A 20,072-nucleotide genomic window follows, 5' to 3' on the forward strand; every position below is an offset into this window, starting at 1 on the left:
GCGTTCCAAAATGCGCCTCACGGCGGCGCGCTGATGTCATCGGACGTCCTCCGGCCTGGCCAGGTCGGGTTGGCCACCGGAGACCACCGGCAGCCTGCGGAGCGGCGCAGAGGGCACCTCCTGCCTGCCACGGGCTGGAGGAAGCCCCAGGTAAGTGGATGCGGATTTTTATTTTTTTTTAAACAGTTCCTGAACCTTCCCTTTAAGTGGTTAAAGTGACTCTGAGATGGCGATAATGGCATGATTTATACTTAACTGGGGCTTCCTCCAGCCCCCGCTATCCTCTGGCGGCTCCGTTCATGTGGAAAAGCTCCCGCGCTCTTCTGTGCAAGTGCGGCTCGGTTGTGCTCACTCCTCTCGTTGCGCTCCCGTGGCCAGTGCAGCACATTTATTTATTTTATTGATTGATTGTATTTATAAAGTGCCAACATATTACGCAGCGCTGGACATTAGTTTAGGTTACAGACGATATTAAGGGGTGACATACAGCTATAAGACAATACAGGAATACATGCAAACCAGATCACACAGCACAGTATGAGTACAAGGTAATGCTTAGTCAGTCACTGGATGGAGCATGGAGATTAGGCAAGTTAGGTTCACTCAAATGCATAGCATGGGTGCACAGTAATGGAGGTGCATGATCAGGTAGGACACAAAAGGAGGAGGACCCTGCCCAAAGGCTTACAATCTAGAGGGAGAGGTAAGGACATGGAAGGTAGGGGACCAGAGTTCAGCTGTGGGTTTAGAGCAATTGTGAGGGGTGGTAGGCCAGAGTGAAAAGGTGAGTTTTGAGGGCCTTCTTGAAAATTTCGAAGGAGGGGGCTGCCCTAATGGGTGGAGGTAGGGAGTTCCATAGTGATGGAGCAGCTCTTGAGAAGTTCTGGAGGCGTGCATGGGACTGGGTGATGCGGTGGGTGGTCAGGCGAAGTTCATTGCAGGAGCGGAGTGAGCGGCTTGGTGTGTACCTATGAGTAATGCACATGCACAGAAGAGCGCAGGCGCAAGCAAAATGCTCCTGGGCGCTGGGACACGCATCCAGGCCGCGCATGCGCAAAAGTCGTCAACTTGCCAGAATACCGGGAGCTTTTCCAATTGAACTGAGCCATCAGAGAGGACAGCGAAGGAGGCCCCAGACATCATGGGGCTGGAGGAGGCCCCAGTTAAGTATAAATCATGCCACTGTCCACAAACTGAGGAGTCAGATTATTTTTGTACTAACTCCACAGCCCTGGTTTAATCAGCCTGGAGTTGGGCCAATCAAATGCTTCCTTCTGTTTTTAAACCGCACACTATCTGCTCTGCCTGGTACCAACTAGGATTCTCTGCAGCACTTTGAATTCGCTGCAGCGATGTTTGCAGCGATTATTTCCTAGGGCGATTGCGATTATCCGACGCTTGGAAGTGCTGTACGGTAAGCTGTACAGCGCTTCTGATTTGGCTTTTTTGTTTTAAATAAAACTTTATTATACTTACCAAGTGTCCTGCTTCTGTAGCCCCGCCCCCTAAAGGAAGAGCTCATAGATGCTTCTCTAGGACCAATCAGAGAAGCGCCTGTGACCTCTTCCTTTAGGGGGTCGGAGCTACGGATGGCAGAAGGAAATGCAGAAACCCGATAAGCAAAGTTTTATTAAAAGGCAATCGCTTGGGCCCCCAAAGCGCTGCATAATCGCTTTGATAAGCAATGTATGCAGTGCTTGTATACTTTGCATTGAGTGCAAATGCACTCAAAATGCTGCATGTCCTGCGATCGTGATTACCCCTAATCGCACTAATGGGTTCCCTTCCCCAGGGCTGTGGAGTCGGTACAAAAATCCGACTCCTCAGTTTTTGAAACCTCCGACTCCAGGTACCCAAAATGGCTCGACTCCGACTCCTTAGTCTAATACTTACCAGGGCAGTGGATTTTGAACAAAAATCTTCCGACTCCTTAGTTTATGAAACCACAACTCCGACTCCAGGTACCCAAAATTGCTCAGACTCCGACTCCGACTCCACAGCCCTGCCCTTCCCACTCACTTTCATCGGCAGAGCATTTTTGGGAATCGTCTGGAATCCCAAAACTCTGCCAAAAATGCCCTAGTGGGTTCCTACCCTAATAGTGCTTTCGTAAAGTATTCACTGCGCATCACTTTTTCCACATTTTGCTATGCTACAGCCTTCTTCCAAAATGGATTCAATTCATTTATTTTTACTCAGAATTCAACACACAACACCCCATAATGACAATGTGAAGCAGTTTGCTTGAGATTTTTGTAATTTTTTTTTTTTAAATAAAAAAAGCACATGTACAGAATTATTCAAAGCCTTTGCCGTGAAGCTCAAAATTGAGCTTAGGGACATATTTCCCCCCCCCTTCCCCTTGAGATGTTTCTGCAGCTTAATTGGAGTACACCTGTGGTAAATTCAGTTGATTGAACATGATTTGGAACAGCACAAATCGGGTCTATATAAGGTCCCACAGTTGACAGTTCATGTCAGAGCACAAACCAAGCATAAAGTCAAAGGAATTGTCTGTAGACCAGTCTCTAGGCACAAACCTGGGAAAGGTTACAGAAACATTTCTGCTGCATTGAAGGTTCCAATGAGCACAGTGGCCTCCATTATCTGTAAGGGTGCGTTTCCACTAACGCGAATTTGCATGCGTTCCCCGCATGCAAATTCGCATAACCAATAAAAGTAAATGAGCCTGTATCCACTTGTCAGGAAAACGGAGCGTTTTCTTGTGCAGGAAAAATCTGCACAGTAGAGCCATCCGAATTCGGACACCGCACACACCGCATGTGATTCGCAATACAATGTATTTAATAGGGAATTCCCATGGCGTTTTTGTATGCGAATTTTCATGCGAATTCACATACGATTTCGCATGAAATCAATGAAAAAGCACACAGGCACTGCCATGGTTAAATTCACACACAGCGTCATCCATGCGAAATCGTATGCTAATTCGCGGTAAAATTTGCATACAACCGCATGCGATTTCGCTCCTGCATGCGAATTCGTCCACGGAGAATCCGCTGCGATTCCCCACTGCACTAGTGGAAACGCACCCTAAAAAGTTCAAAACCACCATTATCTGTAAGGGGAAAAAGTTCAAAACCATCAGGACTCTTTCTAGTGCTGCCTGGCCATGTAAACTGAGTGATTGAGGGAGAAGGGCCATAATCAGGAAGGTGACCAAGAACCTAGTGGTCACTCTGTCAGAGCTCAAGAAGTCCTCTGTGGAGAGAGGAGAACCTTTCAGAAGGACAACCATCTCTGCATCAATGCACCAATCAGGCCTATATAATAAAGTGGCCAGATGGAAGCCACTCCTTAGTAAAAGGCACATGGCAGCCCCTCTGGAGTTTGCCAAAAGGCACCTGAAGGACCATGAGAAACAACATTCTCTGGTCTAATGAGACAAAGATTGAACTCTTTGGTGGGAATGCCAGGTGTCACGTTTGAAGGAAACCAGGCACTGCTCATCACCAGGCCAATACAATCCCTACAGTGAAGCATGGTGGTGGCAGCATCATGCTGTGGGGATGCTTTTCAGCGGCAGGAACTGGGAGACTAGTCAGTATAAAAGGAAAGATGACTGCAGCAACTCTGGGGTGACGGTTCATCTCTCAACAGGACAATGACGCTAAGCACGCAGTCAAGATATCAGAGGAGTGGCTTCAGTACAACTCTGTGAATGTCCTTGAGTGGCCCAGCCAGAGCCCAGACTTGCATCCGATTAAACATCTTTGGAGAGAACTTATGCTGGATACACACTGAGATTTTCTGGCCAATTGATTTCAGAGCATTTTCCAATCGATTTCCATTCACTTTAATAGGAAGTCGATCGGAAAGCAAATCGAACTTGTTGGAAATAATCGATCTAACAGTAAACCGGCCAGAAAATCTCACAGTGTGTACCCAGCATTAAAGGATACCTGAGATGACGTGACTTGATGAGATAGACATGTGTATGTACAGTGCCTAGCACACTAAAAACTATGCTGTGTTCCTTTTCTCTTTCTCTGCCTAAAAGGTTTAAAAATCGGGTATGTAAGTGACAGTTCCTGCCTGAGTCAGGACTGGGTCAGACTACAGTTTAACCCTCAGTGATCAGGAATTAGTCCTAAAACACTTTTCTAGCAGAAAATGGCTTCGTAGACCTGCTGCACACCTAAACCCGCTAGCAGATCCGCAAAATGCTAGCAGATTTTGAAACGCTTTTTCTTATTTTTCTGTAGCGTTTCGGCTAGCATTTGCTGTTTTGTGAAGCGTTTTTGGTGTAGTAGATTTCATGTATTGTTACAGTAAAGCTGTTACTGAACAGCTTCTGTAACAAAAATGCCTGGCAAACCGCTCTGATCACCATTTAGGCTTTCTTTGGGTGGTACTTTTTGCTAACAATTATTTTATTATAAATCCATTTTAACAGGAAGATTTAAAAAAATGCATTATTTCTGAGATTTCGGCCATTATGCTGGGTACACACCATGCGTTTTCCCGCTTGATCCGTGGGTCAATCGTTATCGTTTCGATTATTTCCGACATGCTCAATTTGGCTTTCGATCGTTCCTGCCGTCGATTTTGCATACTTAACATGCAAAATCGATGGCTGGATCGATCGAAACCCAATCGAGCATGTCGGAAATAATCGAATCAATCCCGATCGACCTGCGGATCGAGCAGGAAAATGCATGGTGAGTACCCAGCATTATACTTTTAAAATAATACATGCTACCATAATTAAAACCCATGTATTATATTTTTCCCACTTGTCCTGGTTATTACACCGTTTAAATTATTTCCCTATCACAATGTATGGCGCCGATATTTTATTTGGAAATAAAGGTCACTTATTACAAGCCCAAAAAAATAACAGTAATATTCTTTACTACATACATATTAAAAAAAGTTCAGTCCCGAAGGTAACTATGTAATTTTTTTTTTATTGTATATTTTTAAATTTTTTAACAAAAAAAATTGTGTACCTATCGGGGAGTGTGGGAGGTAAGGGGCTAATTTTAAAAGTAAAAAAAATGTCATTATCTGGAAATTCTTATTTCCAGATGTAATTTTACTATTTGGCCACAAGATGCCCTTACAGCTCAGTTCTACATGCGGAAAGTTCCTCCGCAAAGCGGAAGTAATGCGTGGAGGTAACAGAAGGGGATTTGTGAAACACGGAGCCGTCTCGTTGACGGAGTTGTTTTTTCATACGGGGACTTAGATCAATTGATCTCCGGACTAACGGAAGGCAGCGGGAGCGAGTGCACCAGGCAGCGGCAGCAGTGCTGCCTATCTAGACGGATATATCTGTCCAGATAGGATTAAGTGGTTAAGGTATACACATCCAACTTTGGACAATTTGACCACTGCTATATAGTATGAGGGCTAACAGATTTTTACTTTAAGGTGTGTGCACACACCCTACTTTGGTCAGTTTTACTACCTCATGAGGGCCAACAGATTTTAAATTCTGTATTTTTTGGAATTTAAGACGCACCTAGGTTTAGAGGGCAAAGATCAGGGGAAAAAAAAAAACTAAACCTAGGTGCTTCTATACTGCAGAGGCGTCTTATGGACCTTTTTAGCCCCTAAAGCTGTCTCTAAGCTACTCTGTCTACACTACACTGCCCAGCTACACTACACTTATCCCTGCTGCCCATTAACTAAGCTACACAGCAATACACTACACTTAAACTAAACTACACTAACACTACGCGGCACTAAACTACACCGCAATTAACTCAACTACACTTCACTGCCTTTAACTACACTGCAGTTCATTTGAATACTATACCTGTTCCTGCTGCGGCGATCCTCTACCCCTGGCTTTGGGTCCTCCATACCGCTGGCTCCATACACTCTGATCCTGTACGCCTGTAGCGCATGTGTGCCGGGATTCACACATGACCCCCTGTGCATCTGTGCGTATGGAGCCAACGGTACGGAGGACCCGGCGGTGTCCCTGTCTACCACTGCAATAGAAGAGTAGCGCGCTGGCAGGAGGAGAGGATGCAGGAGCCAGGGGGAGGAGATTGCGGCAACAGGAGCGGGTATAGTATATCAGAAGCTTCCCTGCGCACTCTGCATAGCTATATTCCGTTTCTTTGTAATATAAGATGCACCCATTTCTCCCCCCAAGTTTTGGGGGAGAAAAAGTGCGTCTTCTGAAAAATACGGTACTATGAACAGATTGTGTAGGTGAACTCTTATACTAGTTATAAGTGGTAAAATGGGACGTGTGTACGCACCCTAAATCGTATCAAAGGGAGGGAGAGACTGGCTGCTGACCTTTGAATATGTCACGTTTGGTTGATAATGGGATGAGGGAGGAGCATGGACAGATTTTTCCCCCATTGAATTGGGCTGTTGTCCAAACAGGAAAAAACAATCATCAGAACTCAGCCAGCCAGGTATTTTACATAGATCAAACAGTACAGACTTGGGATGCACAAAACACTGTGCATTGCTAATTAATGCTAATCTCTCCCTTTTCTCTGCACCCTTAACGTATAAATACATGTCATTAAGCCTTTTCTTGCTTCAGCTCTGAATGCAAAGAGTCTCGGCCACATTGCTGGCAGATTTGTGTGATTTTTGGATCAGGCTTCCTGTACATGTGTGGGTGACAGGTACACAGCACACCTGTTATTGAATGCGGTGACGGTTTGTCTTTGCAGAACATTGGCACAAGCATGGAGCTGTCTTCTCATGTCACCTCCCTGACTCTGTGCTGCTTTCTTGTCTCCTTGCAGATAGTGCAGAGCCTGGAGCCTGAGCGTATGTGTGCCGGCAGCCCGAGCGGCAAGGTGAGCCCACTCCTTATATGGCTGTGTCCATTCTCTGTTATTACAGGTTGTGCTCTTATTGGATAGCCTTTAAAGTGAACCAGAGACGAAGCACCCTCATGTATTTACCATATACATCAGTGGGAACATTAGAGAAAACACCTACCCTGCTCTCTGTTTCATCCTTCACGTCTCAGCCTGCTTGTTATCAGCCCTGATAAAATCCCCGACTGAGCGTTCAGTCTGGCTTTGCTCAGGAATCATTATAGCCGAATCATTATAGCAGAGCCAGAAGGGGGCAGGCTTGGGCTTGAAAAGACATCAGAGAAGACAGACTCAGCAATAATGATTCCTGAGAAAAGCCAGACTGAATGCTCAGTGGGGGATTTTATCAGGGCTGATAACAAGCTGGCTGAGCAGTGACTGATGAAACCGAGAGCAGGGTAGGTGCTAATGTTCCCACTGTTCCCAATATATATATTAAAATACATGAGGGTGCTTTGTCTCTGGTTCACTTTAACCACTTGCCGACCGCCCACAGCCCATGGGCGGCGGCAAAGTGGACGCCTAAAGGACCGCAATACGCCTTCAGGCGGCGCGTCCTTTAGGCATGCCGGGGGAGCGATCGCGTCATTGATGACGCGCGCTTCCCCCGGCAACTGGCTCCGCCCACCCGCCGTAACATCCCGCCGGCCATACGGAAGCGCCGGCGGGATGTTAACCCCGCGATCGCCGCTACAAAGTGTATAATACACTTTGTAATGTATACAAAGTGTATTATACAGGCTGCCTCCTGCCCTGGTGATCCCAGTGTCCGAGGGACCACCAGGGCAGGCTGCAGCCACCCTAGTCTGCACCCAAACACACTGATCTGCCCCCCCCGCCCACTGATCGCCCACAGCACCCCTCAGACCCCCCCCTGCCCACCCCCCAGACCCCTGTTTGCACCCAATCACCCCCCTAATAACCCATCAATCACTCCCTGTCACTATCTGTCAACGCTATTTTTTTTTTATCCCCCCCCTGCCCCCTGCCCCCTCCTGATCACCCCCCCACCCCTCAGATTCTCCCCAGACCCCCCCCCCCAGACCCCCCCCCCTGTGTACTGTATGCATCTATCTTCCCTGATAACCTGTCAATCACCCGTCAATCACCCGTCAATCACCCATCAATCACCCATCAATCACCCCCTGTCACTGCCACCCAACAATCAGCCCCTAACCTGCCCCTTGCGGGCAATCTGATCACCCACCCACACCAATAGATCGCCCGCAGATCCGACATCAGATCACCTCCCAAATCCATTGTTTACATCTATTCTCTCCTCTAAACACCCACTAATTACCCATCAATCACCCATCAATCACCCCCTATCACCACCTGTTACTTTTACCTATCAGATCAGACCCTAATCTGCCCCTTGCGGGCACCCAATCACCCGCCAACACGCTCAGATTGCCCTCTGACCCCCCTTATCAATTTGCCAGTGCATTAATTACATCTGTTCTTCCCTGTAATAACCCACTGATCACCTGTCAATCACCTGCCAATCACCTATCACCCATCAATCACCCCCTGTCACCCCCTGTCACTGCCACCCATCAATCAGCCCCTAACCTGCCCCTTGCGGGCAATCTGATCACCCACCCACACCATTAGATCGCCCGCAAACCCGCCGTCAGATTACCTCCCAAATGTATTGTTTACATCTGTTATCTTCTCTAAACATCCACTAATTACCCATCAATCACCCATCAATCACCCCCTATCACCACCTGTCACTGTTACCTATCAGATCAGACCCTAAGCTGCCCCTTGCGGGCACCCAATCACCCGCCCACACGCTCAGATTGCCCTCAGACCCCCCCCCCCCCCTTATCAATTCACCAGTGCATTAATTACATCTGTCCTTCCCTGTAATAACCCACTGATCACCTGTCAATCACCTGCCAATCACCTATCACCCATCAATCACCCCCTGTCACTGCCACCCAACAATCAGCCCCTAACCCGCCCTTGCGTGCAAACTGATCACCCACCCACACCAATAGATCGCCCGCAGATCCGACATCAGATCACCACCCAAGCGCAGTGTTTCCATCTATTCTCTCCTCTAAACACCCACTAATTACCCATCAATCACCCCCTATCACCACCTGTCACTGTTACCCATCAGATCAGACCCTAATCTGCCCCTTGCGGGCACCCAATCACCCGCCTACACGCTCAGATTGCCCTCAGACCCCCCCTTATCAATTCGCCAGGGCATTATTTACATCTGTCCTTCCCTGTAATAACCCACTGATCACCTGTCAATCACCTGTCAATCACCCCCTGTCACTGCCACCCATCAATCACCCCTGTCACTGCCACCCATCAATCAGCCCCTAACCTGCCCCTTGCGGGCAAACTGATCACCCACCCACACCAATAGATCGCCCGCAGATCCGACATCAGATCACCACCCAAGCGCAGTGTTTCCATCTATTCTCTCCTCTAAACACCCACTAATTACCCATCAATCACCCCCTATCACCACCTGTCACTGTTACCCATCAGATCAGACCCTAATCTGCCCCTTGCGGGCACCCAATCACCCGCCTACACGCTCAGATTGCCCTCAGACCCCCCCTTATCAATTCGCCAGGGCATTATTTACATCTGTCCTTCCCTGTAATAACCCACTGATCACCTGTCAATCACCTATCAATCACCCATCAATCACCCCCTGTCACTGCCACCCATCAATCACCTGCTGTCACTGCCACCCATCAATCAGCCCCTAACCTGCCCCTTGCGGGCAATCTGATCACCCACCCACACCAATAGATCGCCCGCAGATCCGACGTCCGATCACCTCCCAAGTGCAGTGTTCACATCTGTTCTCTACCCTAAACACCCACTAATTACCCATCAATCACCCCCTGTCACTGCTACCTATCAGATTAGACCCCTATCTGCCCCTAGGGCACTCAGTCACCCGCCCACACCCTCAGAATGCCCTTAGACCCCAGCCCTGATCACCTCGCCAGTGCATTGCTTGCATCTATTCCCCCCTCTAATCACACCTTGAGACACCCATCAATCACCTCCTGTCACCCCCTAGCACACCTACCCATCAGATCAGGCCCTAATTTGCCCCGTGTGGGCTCCTGATCACTCGGCCAAACCCTCAGATCCCCCTCAGACCCCCTTCCGATCACCTCCCCAGTGCATTGATTGCATCTATTTTCCCCTCTAACCACCCCCTGAGACACCCATCAATCACCTCCTGTCACCCCCCTAGCACTCCTATCCATCAGATCAGGCCCAATACAACCTGTCATCTAAAAGGCCACCCTGCTTATGACCGGTTCCACAAAATTCGCCCCCTCATAGACCACCTGTCATCAAAATTTGCAGATGCTTATACCCCTGAACAGTCATTTTGAGACATTTGGTTTCCAGACTACTCACGGTTTTGGGCCCGTAAAATGCCAGGGCGGTATAGGAACCCCACAAGTGACACCATTTTAGAAAAAAAGACACCCCAAGGTATTCTGTTAGGTGTATGACGAGTTCATAGAAGATTTTATTTTTTGTCAAAAGTTAGCGGAAATTGATTTTTATTGGGTTTTTTTCACAAAGTGTCATTTTTCGCTAACTTGTGACAAAAAATAAAATCTTCTATGAACTCGCCATACACCTAACGGAATACCTTGGGGTGTCTTCTTTCTAAAATGGGGTCACTTGTGGGGTTCCTATACTGCCCTGGCATTTTAGGGGCCCTAAACCGCGAGGAGTAGTCTAGAAAACAAATGCCTCAAAATGACCCGTGAATAGGACGTTGGGCCCCTTAGCGCACCTAGGCTGCAAAAAAGTGTCACACATGTGGTACCGCCGTACTCAGGAAAAGTAGTATAATGTGTTTTGGGGTGTATTTTTACACATACCCATGCTGGGTGGGAGAAATTTCTATGTAAATGGTCAATTGTGTGTAAAACAAATCAAACAATTGTCATTTACAGAGATATTTCTCCCACTTAGCATGGGTATGTGTAAAAATACACCCCAAAACACATTATACTACTTCTCCTGAGTACGGCGGTACCACATGTGTGGCACTTTTTTACACCCTAAGTACGCTAAGGGGCCCAAAGTCCAATGAGTACCTTTAGGATTTCACAGGTCATTTTGCGACATTTGGTTTCAAGACTACTCCTCACGGTTTAGGGCCCCTAAAATGCCAGGGCAGTATAGTAACCCCACAAATGACCCCATTCTAGAAAGAAGACACCCAAAGGTATTCCGTTAGGAGTATGGTGAGTTCATAGAAGATTTTATTTTTTGTCAAAAGTTAGCGGAAAATTGATTTTTATTTTTTTCACAAAGTGTCATTTTCCACTAACTTTTGACAAAAAATAAAATCTTCTATGAACTCACCATACTCCTAACGGAATACCTTGGGGTGTCTTCTTTCTAAAATGGGGTCATTTGTGGGGTTCCTATACTGAACTGGCATTTTAGGGGCCCTAAACCGTGAGGAGTAGTCTGGAAATCAAATTCCGCAAAATGACCTGTGAAATCCTAAAGGTACTCATTGGACTTTGGGCCCTTTAGCGCAGTTAGGGTGCAAAAAAGTGCCACACATGTGGTATTGCCATACTCGGGAGAAGTAGTACAATGTGTTTTGGGGTGTATTTTTACACATACCCATGCTGGGTGGGAGAAATACCTCTGTAAATGACAATCTTTTGATTTTTTTACACACAATTGTCCATTTACAGAGTTATTTCTCCCACCCAGCATGGGTATGTGTAAAAATACACCCCAAAACACATTGTACTACTTCTCCCGAGTACGGCGATACCACATGTGTGGCACTTTTTTTGCACCCTAACTGCGCTAAAGGGCCCAAAGTCCAATGAGTACCTTTAGGATTTCACAGGTCATTTTGCGGAATTTGATTTCCAGACTACTCCTCACGGTTTAGGGCCCCTAAAATGCCAGGGCAGTATAGGAACCCCACAAATGACCCCATTTTAGAAAGAAGACACCCCAAGGTATTCCATTAGTAGTATGGTGAGTTTATAGAAGATTTTATTTTTTGTCACAAGTTAGTGGAAAATGACACTTTGTGAAAAAAACAATAAAAATCAATTTTCCGCTAACTTTTGACAAAAAATAAAATCTTCTATGAACTCACCATACTCCTAACGGAATACCTTGGGGTGTCTTCTTTCTAAAATGGGGTCATTTGTGGGGTTCCTATACTGCCCTGGCATTTTAGGGGCCCTAAACCGTGAGGAGTAGTCTGGAAATCAAATTCCGCAAAATGACCTGTGAAATCCTAAAGGTACTCATTGGACTTTGGGCCCTTTAGCGCAGTTAGGGTGCAAAAAAGTGCCACACATGTGGTATCGCCGTACTCGGGAGAAGTAGTACAATGTGTTTTGGGGTGTATTTTTACACATACCCATGCTGGGTGGGAGAAATAACTCTGTAAATGGACAATTGTGTGTAAAAAAAAATGAAAAAATTGTCATTTACAGAGATATTTCTCCCACCCAGCATGGGTATGTGTAAAAATACACCCCAAAACACATTCTACTACTTCTCTTGAGTACGGCAATACCACATGTGTGGCACTTTTTTGCAGCCTAACTGCGCTAAGGGGCCCAAAGTCCAATGAGCACCTTTAGGCTTTACAGGGGTGCTTACAAATTAGCACCCCCCAAAATGCGAGGACAGTAAACACACCCCACAAATGACCCCATTTTGGAAAGTAGACACTTCAAGGTATTCAGAGAGGGGCATGGTGAGTCCGTGGCAGATTTCATTTTTTTTTGTCGCAAGTTAGAAGAAATGGATTCTTTTTTTTTTCTTTTTTTTTGTCACAAAGTGTCATTTTCCGCTTACTTGTGACAAAAAATAATATCTTCTATGAACTCACTATGCCTCTCAGTGAATACTTTGGGATGTCTTCTTTCCAAAATGGGGTCATTTGGGGGGTATTTATACTATCCTGGAATTCTAGCCCCTCATGAAACATGACAGGGGGTCAGAAAAGTCATAGATGCTTGAAAATGGCAAAATTCACTTTTTGCACCATAGTTTGTAAACGCTATAACTTTTACCCAAACCAATAAATATACACTGAATGGTTTTTTTTTTATCAAAAACATGTTTGTCCACATTTTTCGCGCTGCATGTATACAGAAATTTTACTTTATTTGAAAATTGTCAGCACAGAAAGTTAAAAAAATCATTTTTTTGCCAAAATTCATGTCTTTTTTGATGAATATAATAAAAAGTAAAAATCGCAGGAGCAATCAAATAGCACCAAAATAAAGCTTTATTAGTGACAAGAAAAGGAGCCAAAATTCATTTAGGTGGTAGGTTGTATGAGCGAGCAATAAACCGTGAAAGCTGCAGTGGTCTGAATGGAAAAAAAGTGGCCGGTCCTTAAGGGGTAGAAAGACTGTGGTCCTCAAGTGGTTAAAGGATACCTGTAATGCAGTAAAAAAAAAAAAAAAAAAGTGGAACTTACTTGGGATAAAGTAATTTGTTAAAAAACAAAAAAAACACTTACCTGGAGCTTCTACTGTCCCCCTGCAGACGTCCTGTGCTGGGGATAACAATCCTCCCATCCCAAGCCACGGCTCCGTTTCGGTTTTGCAGTTGGTGGGCCACTGCGCATGTGTGGCCCTGGCCGCTCGCTCCCGCTCACGTTGCTGGGAGCGTCCTGCGCAGGCGCAATATGAGATTTTCTCATATTGCACCTGCACAGGAAGCTTCCGGCAATGGGATCACGAACGAGAATGTGTGCGGCCAGGGTGGCGCAGTGGCCATCGATTTGTAAGACACAGAAATGAAGCCGCGGCGGGTTACTGGAGGGTTGTTTTGTCCCGCACAGGCACAGGACGTCAGCAGTGGGCCGGTAGAAGCCCCAGGTAATTGTTTTTTTTTTTTTTTTTTTTTTTTGTACTGCATTACAAGTTCCCTTTAAAGGGAACCAGGGATGAATGCTTCTGTAAAATAGAAAAAAGCTTTTATACATACCTGGGGCTTCTTCCAGCCCCATACGCCTGGATCGCTCCCACGCCACCTTCCTCCGCTTCCTGGAACCGCCGGTACCGGGTCCCGTCACTTCCAGCGGACGCGGCCAATTGTCCGCATCACAGGGGCTCCCTCCATACCCGTACGCATGCGGCTGCGCAGTAAGCAGCCACACGCGTACCTGTATGGAGGGAGCCCCCTGTGATGCGGAGAATTGGCCGCGTCCGCCGGCCGACTCGCGGCAATGACGGGACCCGGTACCGGCGGATCCAGACAGCAGAGGACGGCGGCGTGGGAGCGATCCAGGCGTATGGGGCTGGAGGAAGCCCCAGGTATGTATAAAAGCTTGTCTTCATCCTCTCTGGTTCCCTTTAAAGCAACAGGGGCAGCTTACTACCACAGGAAAGAAAAACACAAATATAAGTAGATATATACTTATTATATAACATACTGTCTAGATTTTAATCCCTGTGAATGTTATACAGTAAATAAAGAGAAAACTGTTGCAGGCATTTGCCATCTTTACTGCCTTTGCCTGAAGCCAATCTTGATGTAATTTCCTCCCTTACTCTTTTTTTTTTTTTTTTTCTTCTTTGCCTGGTGTATGCATTGCCAGCCCTGCTCCCCACGGATCTCTATAGAAACTGCACTGTCGTATCTAGCTTGCTTTAACACCTGTGAACACAGCATAGATCGGATTTCAGCAGCTTCTTCAGAGGGGTGAGGTGTATTTCCCTTCTCAGCTTCGTGTCGCACTGAACTGCCCTCAGCCAATCAGTGAGGAGCAAGAATGTGGAAGGGGAGATAACAAGCTTCCCTCTTCCCTGGCAATGTACCAGAAAGGAGCCAGGCTGATAAAATTCAGTACAGCAGACACTTTTATGATTATTTTGGAATGCTTGCAATGCAGGGTCAAAATGTAGACCACATAATAATCACAGAGCAGTGGATATTGGAAATTGTTTTTACGGCTGACAATTCCGCTTTAAAGCAAATGTTGTAAAAAAAAAAAAAAAGTCAGATGCTTACCTGGATCCTAAAGAGCCTTCCCGTTTCTCCCTCAGTGTCTTGGTCCCGTTTCTCCCTCAGTGTCCAGGTCCCATTTCTCCCTCAGTGTCCTGGTCCCATTTCTCCCTCAGTGTCCTGGTCCCATTTCTCCCTCAGTGTCCTGGTCCCATTTCTCCCTCAGTGTCCTGGTCCCATTTCTCCCTCAGTGTCCTGGTCCCATTTCTCCCTCAGTGTCCTGGTCCCATTTCTCCCTCAGTGTCCTGGTCCCATTTCTCCCTCAGTGTCCTGGTCCCATTTCTCCCTCAGTGTCCTGGTCCCATTTCTCCCTCAGTGTCCTGGTCCCATTTCTCCCTCAGTGTCCTGATCCCATTTCTCCCTCAGTGTCCTGATCCCATTTCTCCCTCAGTGTCCTGGTCCCATTTCTCCCTCAGTGTCTTGGTCCCATTTCTCCCTCAGTGTCCTGGTCCCATTTCTCCCTCAGTGTCTTGGTCCCATTTCTCCCTCAGTGTCCTGGTCCCATTTCTCCCTCAGTGTCTTGGTCCCATTTTTCCCTTAGTGTCCTGGTCCCATTTCTCCCTCAGTGTCCTGGTCCCATTTCTCCCTCAGTGTCCTGGTCCCATTTCTCCCTCAGTGTCCTGGTCCCATTTCTCCCTCAGTGTCCTGGTCCCATTTCTCCCTCAGTGCCGTCAGGGCCGTCACCCCTGTTTTTATCGCCTCCCAGATCCCTTGTAAGGCATTGGGAACACTCGTGCCCCTCACTGCTCCCGAAGACGGGCAGCTCTGTACTGCACATGCGCCAGCATGAACTTGATTGCGCATGCGCAGTATGGCGCGTCCCATCTTCTGGAGAGTTCTGTGACACCAGTGACCCTGATGCCTTACCAGGGCTCACAGAGGTTTGTTCGATCAGTTGGTCTAATTGCTCTAACGGGGGTGACCGTGCTGGGACCAGGACATCGAGGGAGAAGCGGGAAGGCTCTATAGAATCCAGAGGTTCCCCTCTACATTATTATTATTTTTTTTTTACTTCAGCTTTATTTTAATATGTCAAATGAACCCCAAATTTTCCACTAAAGCTAGCCACACACCAAATGATACTTAGGAACCTGAAGTGAGATGTTCAAAAAAGTTATTTGTGATGCAGTATTTAGCCCCCCCCCCCCCCCCCCCCAGTATAGGCCAGGTATAAGTGTCCCCAGTATAGATAGCCCGGTATAGGTGCCAGTATAGGTTAGCCAGCTATAGGTGCCCCCAGTATAGATAGCCAGCTATAGGTGCCAGTATAGGTTAGCCAGCTATAGGTGCCACCAGTATAGGTAGCCTGGTATAGGTGTCCCCAGTATAGATAGCCAGGTATAGGTGCCCCAGTATAGGTTATGCAGCTATACGTTTCACTCAGGTGCACCGATTGCACCCCCAGCTCCGGTCTTCTCTGGCCACAGCACCGGGACGCGGCATCCCGGTGCTGTGGCCAGAGGAGACCAGAGCTGGTGGTGTGATCTGCATTGGAGAGAGGCAGGGTGAGTAACAGCGCCGGCCCCCGAGGGGTAGAGAGGGGGACACCCATACTGGGGCTCCTATAGCTGCCTAACTTATACTGGGGCACCCATACCTAGCTAACTATACTGGAGGAAAAGCCTTTAACCACTTGATGACCCAGCCTTTACCCCCCCTTAAGGACCAGCGCTGATCAAACACCAGGCAGAGCGACCAGATCGCCCCCCCTTTTTTCCCCACTAGGGGGATGATGTGCTGGGGGGGGTCTGATCGCTCCTGCCTGCGTGTGGCTGGCGGGGGGAGGGAGCACCTCAAAGCCCCCTCACCCGCAGGATTCCCCATCTCCCTCTCCTAGCTCCCTTCCCCGGAGATCGGAGGCTGCACAGGAACGGATCTGTCCTGTGCAGCCTCTAACAGGCTCCTGCCTGTCATGTGACAGCGATCCCCGGCCGCTGATTGGCCGGGGATCGCTGATCTAGTACAACGCTGCCACTGTTAGCAGCGTTGTACAAATGTAAACAAAGCGGATTATTTCCGCTTGTGTTTACATTTAGCCTGCGAGCCGCGATCGGCGGCCCGCAGGCTATTCACAGAGCCCCCCCACCGTGAATTGACAGGAAGCAGCCGCTCGCGCGAGCGGATGTTTCCTGATTAATTAGCCTGCACTGCAGCTGCCACTTTGCCGACGCGCGTTATGAGTGCGCGGTCGGCAAGTTGTTAAAAACCTCCTGTGTGGTATGCCCAACACTCTGTCAGGCATACCACTTTCAGCTAGTTTTTCTTGCCCGACACATTGGGGACTATTCATAAAACATGCGGTAAAAAAAATCTTGGAGGGAAAACACTGCATCGGTATTTTAGACTTTTGACATGTGTTGAGATAATCGCCGCATAAGGCGGTAATTTCCCGCACTGCTCAGGAATGTCAGCTTTTCATGCGGAAACAGCTTTTATGAATGCACACTTTGCTAAATGGTCGGTAAAGTCAGCTGTTTTGAGCATTACCGCATGCGGGAATGCTTTATGAATAGAGGCCATTGTCGGGTATAACGCCCATGAGGTAAAAGACCATCTCGCCCAAGAATCTAGTATGTTTGTAGAAGAGTCCCCTGACATCCCTGGATCTTTACTGAGGAGCTCACCTGATCAGCCCCTGAGCACATTGTTCCCCTCGTCACCTTTTGTTGTGTTACGTGGTGTTCTTCATCCCCCTTCCACAGCAACAGATGCATCGCTAGCCTTTAGGCTTGCAACATGTCTGTATAGTGCTTGGGCCCCTAACTGTCACCCAAGGGAACAAAGTCCCGATCCCTGCAGGCAACAGTTAATGAGTATGTGTACCCAGCTTGAGGCAGTTAGAATGCAATGTTTATCTTACGGGGATCAGGACTCGATCTTTTGGGCGAAAAAGCAGGGCTGAGGCTGCACAGATTGTTCTGTTTCTGTTTGGGGGGGTGATGGAGAAGTGCGAGGAGCATGTCACATTGCGCCGATCTGCTAGGCAGATGACTGTCCTAAGCGTCGGGGGCTGCTGTACACACGCTAGATTGTCGGCAGGGGCCGTGTTTATTGGCCACCTCCACCACGTTTCATCTAGTGTTTGTACACAGCTTTAGTAAATCGAGGCCTTTGTGATATGATGAGTTCACTTTAAGCGATCCTGCTCCTGTGTGATTTTATGCTGTCTGTTAGCAGCTCTCTCTCTCCCCCTCCCACTTCTGTTCCATGGTTTCTCCCTCTTCCCCATCTGCTGCAGTATTGTTCCACCAAATGGCACAGTAACACTCGTTCTGTCTCCATCTCTCGCTCCTTCTCTGTCGTCCTCTCTCTCTTCCCCGGAACATGCAGCTCGAGTGCAAACGAAGGGCGTCGAGCGACTGGGGAGAAGGGGAGAGCCGCAGGAGAGCGTTTTTCCAGAGGAAGAACCGAAAGTCCTCCGTCCGCTCCCTGTCTAATTCTCGTTCGCTTGTTTCCAGCGTTCCAATGAAGCGGTCTCACACACCCCCGGCCAACCTGACGAATGGCACCCTGCGCTCGCTGTCTCAGGAGCTCGGCAAGGGCACCGCGATGATTCTGTCGGCGCCAGTCCTGGAGCTGCCCGGCCCCGGAGCCCGGGGGCACGACTCCCAGAGATCGGCGTCGCAGAGCGAACCTCCGGCTTCCGAGAGCAAAAGCTGGGGCACCGTCAAGGTCTACCTCCCCAACCAGCAGCGGACGGTGGTAAGTCCACATTTCTCGTGTGTTTGTAACATTTTTAAGTTTTTTTCGATTTGTAGCTTTAAATTGAGTAACACTGAACGAAGCCATTTTATTTATGCTTAGGGCAGTTTTCATGTGTGTTTCCTCGAAAATAAGCCCTAGCTATGCCCTTCTTTAAAAATAAGCCTTATGGGGCCCATACACGGTACAATTAAACGTTGGATTTTCCTGTTTATTCAACCAAAACAATCGAATTGAATGAAATTCAAAAATAATCTTTGTTTTTTTTTTTTTTGATCAAGATATTGTTCGAGAAAAATCCGATTGGACACGTTGGAAAAAAAATCTTTTTATATTTGATCTAACGGAATAATTAAGTAAAATGATCTAATTGAAAAAAATGAAAAAATTGTACCATGTATGGGCACCATAAGCTGTATACCAGTAGAAAATTGGACGATATGTTAGCGTATGGGGAGGTGTGCAGTCTCTTACTGCACCTCCTTGAGCTGCGTCCCTGTCCATTCACCTGTAAACGCTCCAGTATCCTAACATCGTCGCTGCCCTCTGACCCAGTGGTCGCACGTGCGCTGTATGCTGGGTTGGCTCAGTGACAGCGCTCCCCTCTCATCGTAATATGCGCACACTGATGCGTCCCCAGCGCACATTGATTAGGACAAGAGGGGAGCAGACCCAACAAACAGTGCATGTGCAGCCACAGGGTCAAAGGGCTCTGACGTTGTTTAGACACTGGAGCCGTTTACAGGTGAACGGAGGGGGAGGAGCCACAAGGGAGGTGTGGTGAGAGGCTGCTCACCTCCCCATACACCAGCATAGCATACAATTTTTTTTTTATACCCCTCAAAATATAAGCCCTCCCCGAAAATAAGCCCTAGCACATCTTCTGGAGGTAAAATCTATATAAGACAGTGTCTTATTTTTGTGGAAACACGGCTATATATACCCACTTTAATTATTGGAGGGTTGACACAAACGTTTGGGTTTTCTTACCCTGATGATTTGATGTTTAGGTTTGCAGATGGCAAGAAACAGCCATACGCCAATATTATTTTTCTTAATTGCAAGCGTGTGGTTTTGCTCGTTATCGACTACATAAAAAAATGACCAAAGCCAGTATCTTTTAAGCCTTTTTCAATTAACGGAACTTCATATTCTCTGACTCCATAAAAATGATCTGTAGTGAGCATTGCTGACCAACTACTAAAAATAAATAAATGTAAAAAAAAAAACGCCAAAATTGCTGGTTTTATGGTGGCCGTATCAAAGAGCATGGCTTTCGGTGGTGACACTGACCCAGATCATCTGCAAGGCAACAAAGGCAGGTTCCTAGGGCATGGTTGTTTTCCTGGGGCACCGCTGTCATCACCTCTTAGCCTTGGTCCCGCCTTGTTTTACCAAAAAGCTTGGGGCTAGCAGTGTAGGCAGCCACATCCATTACATTTCCTAGGGTGTTGTTGCACCCTAATCCGTCTCTGTTTGATCGAATACCACAGATGGCCGGTTCTCAATCATTCCCCAGCTCACTCATTCACA

General features: G+C 47.5%; 1 protein-coding gene across 1 annotated transcript in view; it reads left to right on the forward strand.

Moving 5' to 3' along the window:
- The window catches only part of ARAF (A-Raf proto-oncogene, serine/threonine kinase), a 120,340-nt gene that overhangs the window by 20,096 nt on the left and 80,172 nt on the right, over positions 1-20,072 (forward strand). Inside the window, exons 2-3 of the mRNA XM_068248677.1 lie at positions 6,744-6,797; positions 18,296-18,539. Coding sequence (XP_068104778.1) covers positions 18,303-18,539 — 237 coding nt within the window. The 5' untranslated portion in view covers positions 6,744-6,797; positions 18,296-18,302. The remainder of the gene's footprint in view (positions 1-6,743; positions 6,798-18,295; positions 18,540-20,072) is intronic.

Source organism: Hyperolius riggenbachi, chromosome 8, assembly GCF_040937935.1.
Source record: "Hyperolius riggenbachi isolate aHypRig1 chromosome 8, aHypRig1.pri, whole genome shotgun sequence".
Taxonomy (NCBI): Eukaryota; Metazoa; Chordata; class Amphibia; order Anura; family Hyperoliidae; genus Hyperolius; species Hyperolius riggenbachi.